Consider the following 12,514-nt stretch of genomic DNA (forward strand, 5'->3'; position numbering starts at 1 on the left):
GGGCGCTGCGGCGAGGTGGGGGGACGGGGGGTGACACGGGTCGAGGGGCGGCCGAGACCTGGGTGACCAAGGACTGTGGGTGACACTGTCCCCGGTGGCCGAGGTCCTCGGGGTGGTTGAGGTCAGGGGGCTGCCTCGGCTTTGGGGTGGCTGAGGGTCTGGGGGTGGCACCGCATGGGAGGACGGGGAGGTGGCCGGAGTCCAGGTGGCCGCAGTGTGGGGGGTGGCACAAGCCTGGGGCAGCCCAGGTCCGAGGGTGACACAGGTCGGGGGTGGCCCGGTCCAGGTGACCAAGGTCTGTGCAGTGACGCGGTCCTGGGACGACCCAGGTGCGGAGGGGCAGCAGATGCCCGGCTGCGTCCTCGGCTTCCCCGGTGCCACCGCGCGCGAGGGACACGACCCGGGGCACACACGTCCCCGGGCAGCTCCCGAGGGGCCAGGCCRGGGTCACAGTGGCTCCCTGAAGCTGCTCCCGATCCCGAAGCGGGCCGCATTGCCGTGCGCGGCTGTGGGACAGGCCTGCAGGATTGTCCCGGATAATCAGAGGCGCTCTGGCAGCGGCCGAGCTGCGCGGCGTCCCGACCCTCCCCGGGGAGGAGCTGCCGTCCCGCTGCCACAGGCTGTCTCCTTGGTTACTGCCTTCCGARGGGATTTTTCCATGGAGGAAAGGCACTGCTCCAAGTGCAGAGGCAGCAGCGGGAATGACGGGGGGCTCTTGTCCCTGGGGCTGGCTGCTTCCCCTGAGGGCCACCCGCGGTCCCCCCGAAACCCCGGCTGCCACGCGCTCGCGTCCTTCTCCGGCCCGCACCAGGCTCACTCGGAGCAAATCCTGGAGCGCTTCCGGCCGCTCCGGCGCCCCGCGGGCCCGCGCTCGCTGGGCCGGCGCGCACAGGAAATCCAGGCTGTGATTTCATCCATGTCAAGGCCAAGGCGCTTCCAAAGGCTTTTCCTGACAGCCCGGATCTGCTCCGGTCTCGCCTCCCGCTCCTCCCCACGTGGGGAAGGAAGGAGGCTGTGGCCGAGCTCATCCCATCCCTAGGGAGGATCCATGCAGGCCGGAGCGGRGCTGCATGGCGCCGTGCCGCCTGTTGGCACCGGCTGCTCGTGCCCGCGGGTGGCAGGCGGCTCTTGGCGCGGCCGGGGCGGCCACGGGATCCTCGTGCAGCCGGGCCGGGCCCTCGCAGCACCCGAGGCTGCCAGCACAGGAGGGACAAGCGGAGCRTGCCGGGGGTGGCCTGGGCTCGGGAATGGCATCTCCTCATGCAGCCGAGGAGATGAATGACGCGGCTTTGGCCCCATGCCCCTTTCGGAACGGGAGGGAAATGCCGGGAGGGAGCAGAAGCGACACCGGCGGGCGAGGGAGCCCCAGCTCCTGGCCGGGATGCGGGTGCCGGGCACACAGGCACCCACCGGCTCTGTTTGTCTTTGGGATCTTCGGCACAGTGCTTGCCGGAGCATCGCCCAAGCCAGAGGCAGCGGAAGGGGTGCAAGCCCCGCTATTGCAGCGCTTCARTGCTGGGAGCAAGACATTGTTAACCCTGAAGCCTACTGATGCCCCCATCTTTGGCTACGGTCACTTGAGTGCCCAAGCGGGAAGCCTGTGAGGGAGCTGGCGGAGTCCGAGAGGTGGTGGAGACCCGTGGGTGAGGTCTGGCATCGCCCAGTACCAGGGGGACGTGGGTGCGCAGCCCCTCGCTTTGCCTTCCTGCCACAGGTGCCGTGCAGGGCGCTCGGCAGCGCGGCGCGGGCAGGGGTTAAGGTCGGACTGTTCCACTGCGCCGCCGCGAGCCACCTTGCCGCTCCGCGATGGTTCAGCCAGAGCAGGGAGGAGGAGAGAAAGGAGGAGGGGGCGCGCGCCGGAGAGCGGCAGAGAAAGATGTCACTATCTCTAATCTATCTGTCATTTCTGTTTCGCAGCCGGTGCCGGGGCGGGAGCCAGCGCCGCGGGCACCATGAGGGCTGCCGGCGCTAGGACAAAGCCGGGGCGCGGGCAGCGCTGAGGCGGCGGGAGCAGCCCGGCGCAGGTGCCTGGAGGAAGAGGAGGAGTGGGGCGCGAAGGCGAGGGGCGAGGGTGCTGGCGGCGAGGGGAGCCGGGCTCCGCCATGGCTACGAATGTCACCGACATCGTCAAGCAGGGCTACGTGAAAATGAAGAGCAGGAAGCTGGGGGTAAGCGGCGGGGCCGGGCGGGCGYGGGCGGCGCCGGCTCCGCGGGTCGCTGCGGGTTTCGCGCAGCCGGGCCGGGCTGCCTGCCTCCTGCAGCTTTGTGCCGCGGCGCCTCCCCGGAGAGGCTGCTTTTTCCAGCAGCCTCTTCCCTGCACCGGTGCCGCCCGCCACCTCGGAGCATCCATCACGGGGGGCACTGGCATTGCAGGCCTGGGGGCGCTGGCGTTTGGGGCCAAAAAGCAGCATTTGGGGAAAAGAAGCCGTGTTCAAGGGCCACACTAGGGCAGGGGCTGAGGTCCCCCTTGCGGCCACGTCCCGCTGTGTGGCAGCCCTGGAGCCGACGGGTGCGCAGCGGCCCCGCAGACTGCTCCACGTGTTGCTCTCGGAGGCATCGAGCAGAGCCGGATCCTGTGCTGGGCGCCTCGCTTCGGAGCTGGCAGAACTGAGGCAGGGAGGCTGGGCGTGCAGGGAGGCTGGGTGTGTGGAGAGGCCGGTGTGTGCAGGGAGGCCGATGCATGCGTGGAGTCCAGGTGTGTGGGGAGGCCGGCACGCTGGCGGCCTCCCGCAGCCGCGGCGGGCTCCGTGTCTCGCAGATCTACCGGCGCTGCTGGCTGGTCTTCAGGAAATCCTCCAGCAAGGGGCCCCAGCGCCTGGAGAAGTACCCGGATGAGAAGTCCGTGTGCCTGCGCGGCTGCCCCAAGGTGAGGCCCTCGCCCCRCGCTGCTGCCCTGCCTGCAGGCAACCCCCGCCGTGGCGCCCCGGTGGCACCCTGCCCTTGCCACCCCGCAGGTGACGGAGATCAGCAACGTCAAGTGCATCACGCGGCTGCCCAAGGAGACCAAGAGGCAGGCGGTGGCCATCATCTTCCCCGACGACTCGGCCCGCACGTTCACCTGCGACTCGGGTGAGCGCAGGGGCGCCGCGGGGGCGTGGGGCGGCCCGCCCGCCCGCCCGCCCTGCGCGTGACGGCCGCGCTCGCTGCCTTGCAGAGCTGGAGGCCGAGGAGTGGTACAAGACGCTGTCCGTGGAGTGCCTGGGCGCCCGCCTCAACGACATCAGCCTGGGGGAGCCCGACCTGCTGGCRCCCGGCGTGCAGTGCGAGCAGACGGGTGGGTGAGCGCCGGCGGCGCCGCGCGACCCCCGCCTCGGCCCCCCTCATTTTCTGCTTCTGTTTCGGCTTTCCCCCCTCRCCGCGTGCTCCAGACCGGTTCAACGTGTTCCTCCTCCCGTGCCCCAACCTGGATGTGTACGGCGAGTGCAAGCTGCAGATCACCCACGAGAACATCTACCTCTGGGACGTGCACAACCCCCGCCTCAAGCTGCTCTCCTGGCCCCTGTGCTCCCTGCGGCGCTACGGGCGCGATGCCACCCGCTTCACCTTCGAGGCCGGCCGGTGAGACGGGGCCCGTGGCGCGCGGGGCAGCCCTGGTGCCGGGCGCKTGGCCACAGCCATCGGGGGCATTCAGGGGGCTGATGCCGTTCAGTTCCGTGGGGCCTGACTGCGTTAGGGGCTTTTCCTGCTAATTAGCAGCTACRGAGGGGAGGAAACATGAGCTTCCCTTTCATCACCTTCCGCTGATTCAGCACTTCAGGCTCCTTTATGGAGCGGAGGGGAGGAGGTGCTAGTGTCCCCAGCTCTGTCTCCCCCTGCCATTTCCCCCGTCGGGGCGCTGGGGCTGATGCCTGGGTGAGGGGCGTCRCTCATTCAGCTCCCGTGCAGCGCCTCGGGCGGCTCCCCGTGTCCGCGCCAGGCTCGGGCTCCGCTGCCCGGCGTGAGCGCGGCTGGGGCAGGGGCGAGCGAGGAGGGTCCGTGCGTGACGCCCGCGCTCCGGCCCCGCAGGATGTGCGACGCGGGCGAAGGCCTCTACACCTTCCAGACCCAGGAGGGCGAGCAGATCTACCAGCGCGTGCACAGCGCCACGTTGGCCATCGCCGAGCAGCACAAGAGGGTCCTGCTGGAGATGGAGAAAAACGTCAGGGTGAGATAGGCCACAGGGCACTCGGGGTGACCCGAAAGGGGGGACGGCACRGGAGGTCCCTGCCCAAAAGGGGGGTGTTTTGGGGTGTCACTGTGGCCGCCAGCGCCCCTTCAGGCCCCTGTCCCTCCGCTCCAGCTGCTGAACAAGGGCACCGAGCACTTCTCCTACCCCTGCACGCCCACCACCATGCTGCCCCGCAGCGCCTACTGGCACCACATCACGGGCTCGCAGAACATGGCCGAGTCCTCCAGCTACGCCGGTGAGTGCGGCCGCGCTCCCCGCGTGCCCCGGCGCCGTCCCCGGCGCGGCACCAACTGTGCTTCGTTCGCAGGCGAGGCGTACGCGGGCGCCCAGGCCCGCTCGGACACCGACCTCCTCAACAGGTTCATCCTCCTGAAGCCAAAGCCCTCGCCRAGCGCCAAGAGCGAAAGCAGGGAGCCCGAGCCGTCTCCGTGAGCCGCAGCGCGGCGGGAACCCCCCGGGCCTGCTGCCACGGAGCCGAGGAGCGCACGGAGCTTCGGATGGGCTCCTTTTGGGTGCCACCCCCCCCTTTTTTTTTTTTTTCTGTGGCCTTGACAAGGATCTGGGGCCCCTCCGCTCCCCTCGGAGAGGCCAAGAGCCCCTTGCCGTAGGAGCTGGAGGGGGAGGCAGGCCGAGGCAACCTCCACTCCAAGACCTYTGAGGCCCAGGTGCTGGCAGCGGGGGCTCTCACCCTGGCCTGCCCTTATGGAAGGTGATGATAACTAGCTCTGTGTTAAAGGATTTTGAATATATATTGCACATACGTATGCTATAGGACGAGACTTCTTCCTTCTCCCGCAAATGCAAACGTCATAGCCACCGAAGAGACCTTGGGAGAGGAGACACTTGGCGCTTTTTAAGGCCTGAGGACACAGCTGGGAGGCGGAAAAGAGCAGGGACTTGCACCATGGAAGAGGAACAGCGCCCACGGCCATTCTGCCACCACAGGGAGTGTCCCTGGCGTCCACCACACTGAATGTCCTGCAGCCAGGACCCTCCTGGGGCGACCATGGAAGGAGACGTGGCTGGAAGRCCCACGGGGGCCAGCCGAGCGTCCCGCGTCCTCACCCCGTGTGAAGAACGGGGCTCCCTGGGGCGCCGTCAAGCTCCTTTTGCCCTTCTCTGAGGTACTGAACCCCACGCCGTCTCATCAAGATGTCTCAGGAGAAACTGCCCTTCCCGCTGCCAGCGGAGGACTCGTGCGCGTGGCGAGGGCCCCGCTGGGGCCGCCTGGCACCTTCTGCCCCGTCGGCGCCGCGGTGCCCCGGGCACCACGTCCTGCTGGCCCAGGAGCYGCCGGGCGCCCGGGAGCACCGAGCAGGGCAAGCCGCCCTCGCCACAGCCCCCAGTCCCCTCGCTCGCGCTCCCGCCGCCACGCTGCTCGCGGGGGCAACGGCTGCAAACGATGCCCGCGGGGCTCGCTTCACTAGCTTGAACTCAAGCAATCCGTTTTCTAGGTCTCCTATTTATTGAACTCCTTTAGAAGGGCTATCTTTTTATCGCAGTACGAACTGAGGTGTTTCCTTCGCGTTTTCTTTCCGGTCTAGGGGCCGGGTTGGTTGCTCGGTGGGTTGGTTTCTTTTCCTTCAAGCTCCGGCTCCTTCCTCTTAGGCCGAGAAGCGTTGTGCTGTGGGAACCTGTGCTCTGTAAATACAGCGTRTCTTGGGTCTGTGTAGTTTGTGGGTGACACTGGGGATCTGCTGGCGCGGTTTGGGGACAGGGAAGGGCTGCCACCCCCTCGGACGGGTGCAGGTGCTGGTGCAGGTGGGTTCACCGGCACCCTGACGCTGCCTGGGAGAAGTAGGAGGGGAACGTGCCGGCATGGCCCGGCTACCCCCTCCTCTGGAGAAGATGGGATTTAGTGTTTATTACCAAAAAAAGGGGGTTTTTTTTTGTTTGTTTGTTTTTTTTTAAGGAATTGCTCCATCAATAAACAACCGTGATGCACCCTTCCCGGTCTGCCTTGAGCGGCGCGCGCGGGAGGCGCGAGGCCCCGCGCTGGGTGAAGGCTCTGTGAGGCCTCCAGCCTCCTGCGGGGACAAGGGACAAGGCAGCTGCGGGGGCGGGACACCCAGCTGGTCCTGCTTGGCCCTGCTTGGGCAGCTCTTCCCTCGGGAAAGGGCAGCGCTGCCTCGGCCCCACGCAGGCTCCTCGGCCCTTTCGGGGCCCATGTCACCTCCCTGCCAGGCCCTGCTGGCACCCGCGGCCTCCCCTTCCACGTAGATCACGTTGTCTCCGGCCACGGCTCAGAGGGAAAGTGTCATTGGGGAAGTGAGCCTAAGTGCTGCTGGGTGCTGATGAAGGGGAGGAAGAGCAGGGGTGACCCAAAGCACCCGGATGCTGCCAGGGTGGCAACGGTTTGGAGCTTGCCTCAAGTTCCAGCCCAGCAAACAAACCACCCCTGACCTCGTGGGCACTTGAGGCTGCTGTGGGGGGTCAGTAACACCCGAGTCCTGCTGTCCCACTTCCTAACATAAACATTATACGGAGAGAGTCCGATCCAGAGGAGCCTTTAAGCACAGCTCAGCGCCCTGGCGCGCCGGGGCCCCGTGGCCCAGCCCAGCTTCAAGCCCCGGCTTCAACGACAGCCCCGGCTCCAAAACGCCAGGGCTACTGCCTGGRGGGGGTTTCGCTCTCCTCAGAGCACAGCATCAAGAGCAGCAATCWGCGGTGGAGAGCAGTGCCCCCTCCAAAGCAGATCTCATTAAGTTAACGTCTACTGGAGAGAAGTAAATGATGTGACATCTCTTCCTGCAGTCCCGGACGAGCTTTCAGGGATWGCTGAACATAGGGGGTAAGGCTTTATTCGGCACAGTAAGGAAGGGACATGCGAATAAGACAGGTTGTGTAACCAAGGGATGTGCTTCCCACTTCCGAAAGCCACCTGACCAGAGTCCAGAACCCTGGACTGAAACACCAGGATCACAGGGAGAAATTCCAGCTCAGCAAAGACACTTACAACACCCAGAAATTCTTTACCATACAGGTCTCGATGTCCTGTTTACTGTTTATTTATCTTCCTTATTTGAGAGGGAGTGTAAGGGAAGAGGTGTTGCTGAGCAGCAGGGGCTGGAAGGGTCAGGAAGGGTGGGACAGGGAGGGCAGAGGGAGGCAGGGAGGCCAAAGCCTCCGGCCAGGCAGGTGCAGCTTTGCCCAGGCCCTGCCAGGCAGAGGCAGGAACCTTCCACAGAGCTCGTGGCTGGGCAGTCTCCTGCCAAGGGGCACCTCAATTTATAGTGAGGACGTCGCTCTGAATCTCGTGGCTCAGCTGGGTCTGCAGGTCGCTCAGTTTCTTCTTGAGGCCGGAGAGCGCGGACAGGACAATGGTCTCCGGGCGGAGAGAACCGCAGGACTCCACGTTGTAGTAAAACCTGAGGAGGGTGGGCAAGTTAGCACCTGCTCTGCGACGAGGTGCAGAGAGCAGAGGGCACCCGCAGTGCTGTGCCAGCCGTCCCGACCCAGGCGGAGCCCCTGGCAGCTGCTCACGGTCGCTCCYGTCCCGAGCGGGCAGGACCCACGCGGCGGTCAGGGCACCGCTGAGGCCCTCCCAGCCCAGGCACCGTGGGGCAGCTGGAGCCCCACATGGAACCGTGCGGCACCAACACCGCACGCGCCAACGACACCGGCGTCCTCGCGGGCGGGCGTCCCAGGCCACCTCCTGCCCAAGCCTTGCATTCCACCCACTGCTTTGCTTATTAACACGAACTCAGAATAGCCCAGTACTCCCCAGAGGGGAAAACCTGCCAGTCTGGGGCATTTCATCGGTTAACTCCAAGTCCTGCTCTGCTTTTCAGGGAACACCAGCTCCCTGGCTGGCAAGCAGAGTATGTGACACGTATCAGCAGAAGTGAGAGAGATGGGCCCTGCAGCATCGCCCTGATTCCCAGCAGTGGGATCACATTCAGGTTCCTACCTTTCTGGCTTCCCATTAGGATCATAGGGAGCCTGAGCATCTTCCTCATCGATCTCGGAGTACTCGCTCTTGGGCCTGGAATCAGAGAGCAAGGAGAGTCAGCACAAAGTCCCATCACCGGCCTGCTTAGCGCGGGGACAGGCTGCTCGCAGGGAAGGGCCATCGCCGCCACCGGCACGCACCGTGTTTGTAACGCCGGCCCTCCCTGTTCACGGAGTAACGGAGCCTGTGCTGTTTCCTTGCTACTGGTTCCCGGGCCGAAAAGCCACAGGAACGCTCCAGCACCCGGGGCGTGCAGCGCAGCGCCCATGGGGAGGCCCGACGGGCCTGCGGGCAGCAGCAACACCAGCCCTGGCCCCTCTCCCGGCACCTCAGGGCGGCAGCCTGTGCCGCTCAGCACTCCTGGCTCTGTCTGCAATGCTCAGACACCTCACAAAACACCAGGAGATAAACAGACATCTGTATATTTATCTCTTTGGATATATATTTTTCTCTYTGGATAACAGGCATTTACCTCTTTATTGTCTCCAGAGAGGTTAAGATGGATTTGGACAGAAAGACATATTAGCAAGGAACAGACAGCTCCCATGGCAATCAACATTTCTCGGGGGTTTTCCAGCTTTTACCTGCATTTCACAAAGGAGTTCTCCAAAATTGTTTCCAGACCCCTAGCTTATTGTATAAAGCATTAGGTTTGTGAGGACGCAGCCTTGTCTGCCATCAAACAAAACAATCTGCATTAGCAAGTGCCTTGGGCCACGCAGAGCAGCAAACTCCTCACCGCTGACCCCTCTGTGTGCAGCCGGGGCTGCTCCCTGAGGTCTCCTAAAGCCCAAGCTCTCCTAAGCTCACGCTGGGAAAGCCTGTGTCCAGGAGAAAGTAAACCTGCAACCTCAGCCTGCACGCATGTGTCCACGTGACTCCGAGAAAAACTCCAAAATCTACCTTCAGCAATGCCAGAGAATGAGTACCTAGATCACAACCAAAGCAGAGACCTATTTGGCCCCRTAACAAAACTTAAAATCCTTTCACATCTCAATTTGGAACGGGATCGAGATCAAGGAGATTTTCTTGCTTCTCAAGCATCCAATCTGTGGCCCAAGGGAGTCAGCCAGTCTTCGACGCCCCGTGCCTGCCACAGATCACCTGGCTGCCCGGAAACTCCCAAACTCCACTCCCTGAGCTCCTGGTGATGGAGAGCCCGGAATTCCTGCACATCAGGTCTTGTGATGGGCTCCTGACTGAAGACCCGCTGCACAGCGGCCTCCTCTCGCTCCRCGCCGCCTTCCCACCACCACCCCCTCACACCACCCATGCCCAAAGTCCAGTTTCATGGGAAGGTCACTAAGGCTAAGGGAAAAGCATCCCCATTTCCAGATTCCTCGCGTGACCAGCCGGCCCGGTTACTGCTGCGGATSCCGGGGCATCACCCTGACGAACGGCCGAAGGAACCAACGCCCGAATCTCCCGTCCTCACCCAGACTCACTGAACCGGACTCAGGAACGTGCCCTGCAGAAGCCATCAAAGCCGAGCSGGGGTTTCTCCCTCCATCCATAAACCAGGAGCGAGACTGCTGCAGGCAGCTCTCTGCCCATTTTATGCACATTACAGCTTCCCCTGCAACTCCACCCTCCACAGCAAAGGCGCCTCACGTCTCCAGAGCGCAAACCCGGCGCGGCGTCTTCGAGGCAGCAAAAAAACCCTGCTCGAGGTGTGAAACCAGGGCTGATTCCCCGTCTAGGAAACTCATTTAGTGAGAGCTGAATTAAGCAAGGGGCAGCACAGCAGCAGGCTCTGCAACGGGGCCAAGCAGCCGGCCTCAGGACAGGCAGGGGGAAGGACCATAGCCCGGGCCACTGCTTGCAGAGCAACTTGGCAAGGAGGGCCCRACAGCAACATGCGGCCGGGGGAGCAGTGGCTGCTGAGCCCCTCTGCTCACAGCTTTCTCTCCCTGTGCTGCCCGTGACAGGAGGGCGACTAGATGCACCTCAGGACTSTACTGGCGGAAAAGTCCCGCTGGCTGAGGTCCTCAGCCCAGTCACAGCAGAGCGGCAGCTTCCCAAAAGCAAAACCACGCTGCTGAGGTGGAGACACAGCCCACGACTGGAACAGAGCGATACGGGGCTCTGCCAGGGGCTGGGCAGAGGACGAGGCCCAAGAGGAACATCCAGGAGCTCCAGGAGYGAGGAGACCTGTGGGGGACACCCGCTGGGCCTTCCTCAACCAGGTCTTCAAAAGAAAACCTTGCAACTTAATCTTCCTCTCTGTGCTCCCACAATATCCTCCTCTGCCCAGAGCCGTTCTATTCACTCCTCAAGCTTTACTGCACACAACTTTCCCAGGGAAGAAGAATTATGCAGGAGTGGCAGGGAAGAATGTGAAGGGGAGTGACACAAAACAGCGGGAACTGTTTCAAGGACACTGCACGAGAAGAGGCAAAGGGCAGCCACGGGGCAGGCCGCTTTGCACGGAGCAGAGAACAGTCGGTGCAAGGGGATGCTGTGGTCAGTTACTTGCCAAAATTACCCCTGGAGCTCAAGTGTAAGTGCCTTTTTGGAAATCTTTCCTAACTTCTCCAGGCTGATCCACATTTGACACTGAGGGCAAASAGTGATGAAAAAAAGAATAACACAGACACTGCAGAAATGTGAATGCTTAAGTTTAAAGGCCCTTAATCACCAGGTTCAAGTTCTGAACCATTATTACAGCTGTTGTTTTACTAACACCCTGGGTTTCACCATAGGACCACCTCTGTCAGCCCAGCACCTACCACTCCTCGGGCTTGGGGTACACCGTGTGCCTCAGCGCGTTGTCCGGGTCGTACTCGAAGGCCACGCCGGCCGTGGGGTTCCACTTGGCGTGCTCCTTGCCAAAGCCCTTCTTGGCGTACGCTCGCAGCCGCAGCTCCTGCCCCTTCCGCAGCTTCACGATGAGGATGTCTGAGGAAGGGCACAAAGGAGCTCGAGAAGGCCGCGGGGGACACGTGAACGTGCAGGATCCCACGAGGGCAAAGGCAGTAATTATGAGTGACCAGAGACTGCAGCCCATATGCCCAGTGCGGCTTCACTCACCATCCTGCTCCACGTAGTCATTGGGGTCGTTGTCTCTGCTCCGAGACGTCACCTGCACAAGAGAAGCAGCAGCAGAAGYGTTAACAGAGAAATGCCCCTTTCTCCCAAGTGCAGGGGCAGCCTGGCTTTCAAAGGCCTGGCAACGGCAGCCCGGAGATGCCATCCTGATACAGCAGGACACCGGTGCACCAGATCTGAGTGTCTAAGGCGAGATGGACACTACTGGGGCTACATTAAAGCCTCACATGTGCTTAAGATGTAGGATGAGGTCTTAAAAAGACCACAGTGCCTACAGAGGAGAGGCCACCAGAGAGCCAAGGCAGGAGAACAGGGCAGTGCAGTGGACGGCATGGGCAGACACTGCTTTTCCCCCCTCAGATACTCCTGCCTTGCACTTTCACTACATTCCCACTGGCGTTTCAGGCCGCACGAGGTCTTCTCAAAAGGCATCACTTAGTCCGTATACTGCGCACCGTAGCTCCCATGGGGACGAAGAGAGGGCGAGAGGAACATCAGACTGACCGGTATGACGCGGGGGTTGTTGGAGATGAGATCGCGCGATGTGACGTGACGAGTCTGGTCTTCATTGCACCGGACATCCAGGGTAAACTCCACAGAACACTCTGGACAAAACTCATCACACGTGCAGTCCTAGGACACACACAGGTCAAAACCTTGATGCCAAAGCTCTCCTTTTGGCACCCTCCCTTCTAGAAAAAAAAAAAAAAAAAAAAAAAAATCAAAGATGTTTCACTCTACTCACCCTGGAATACTGCATCTTATCCACAATGTCATCGCTGGTGAGTGGGATGAGGCCTGGGGAAAGAAGGCAGTTCGGGACACGGCACGGCACGGCGGGTCCGTGTGCCCGGGCCCCTCCTGCCGCTCGCGCGGGACTCACCCAGCCGGTGCGCGATGAACTCGTCGTGCAGCACGGAGGAGTTGGCGTCTATCTGCACCCAGTCGATGGCTGCGCGGGGAGAGGGGACGAGCTCAGGAAGGCGCGCGGGGGGCAGGGACCCGAGCGGAAAACACGACCCCGAAACGGGGAGGCGGAAGGAGCTCTCGCTCCACGGGTTATATCCGCAAGGGCTGGACACCAGGGCCGCCCTGAGCAGGGCAACAGGATTGGGGGGGAAGGAGACGGGAACGGGGAGGCGCTGGCTGGAGCGGCAGCGCAAGGGCCACAAGCGGGCGGATCACGCGGCAAGGCCGGTACCTATGATGGGCACCTCGGCGATGAACACCCTGCGGATGGAGTTGGCCACCCTGGCAGAGAGACGGCGAGCGTGAGGCGCGGGGCCGGGCCGGGGGTGCTGCCGAGCGGCCGCCCAGCCCCGCGCCGGCAGCGCGCGGCCGCCCCG

At 63.0% G+C, this 12,514-nt stretch overlaps 2 protein-coding genes across 2 annotated transcripts; one reads left to right on the forward strand and one right to left on the reverse strand.

Moving 5' to 3' along the window:
* The first annotated feature begins 2,102 nt into the window (after positions 1 to 2,102).
* DOK4 (docking protein 4) lies at positions 2,103 to 4,629 on the forward strand. Its single transcript, XM_026034402.1, has 8 exons — positions 2,103 to 2,168; positions 2,759 to 2,866; positions 2,955 to 3,069; positions 3,155 to 3,274; positions 3,369 to 3,558; positions 4,006 to 4,144; positions 4,280 to 4,403; positions 4,476 to 4,629. The coding sequence occupies exons 1-8, from the start codon at positions 2,103 to 2,105 to the stop codon at positions 4,598 to 4,600; spliced, it is 987 nt and encodes a 328-aa protein (XP_025890187.1). The 3' UTR covers positions 4,601 to 4,629.
* Positions 4,630 to 7,155: 2,526 nt separating this feature from the next.
* Positions 7,156 to 12,421, reverse strand: POLR2C (RNA polymerase II subunit C; the record flags this gene model as incomplete). The annotated part of the gene is made up of 8 exons (XM_026034358.1): positions 7,156 to 7,536; positions 8,079 to 8,153; positions 10,850 to 11,018; positions 11,151 to 11,202; positions 11,673 to 11,801; positions 11,914 to 11,966; positions 12,052 to 12,120; positions 12,370 to 12,421. Coding segments are annotated over 8 exons (744 nt in total), but the record flags the coding sequence as incomplete, so codon positions are not given.
* Positions 12,422 to 12,514: the final 93 nt, after the last annotated feature.

The sequence above is a fragment of the Nothoprocta perdicaria genome, unplaced genomic scaffold (assembly GCF_003342845.1).
Source record: "Nothoprocta perdicaria isolate Ctin4 unplaced genomic scaffold, notPer1 scaffold_143, whole genome shotgun sequence".
Lineage (NCBI taxonomy): Eukaryota > Metazoa > Chordata > Aves > Tinamiformes > Tinamidae > Nothoprocta > Nothoprocta perdicaria.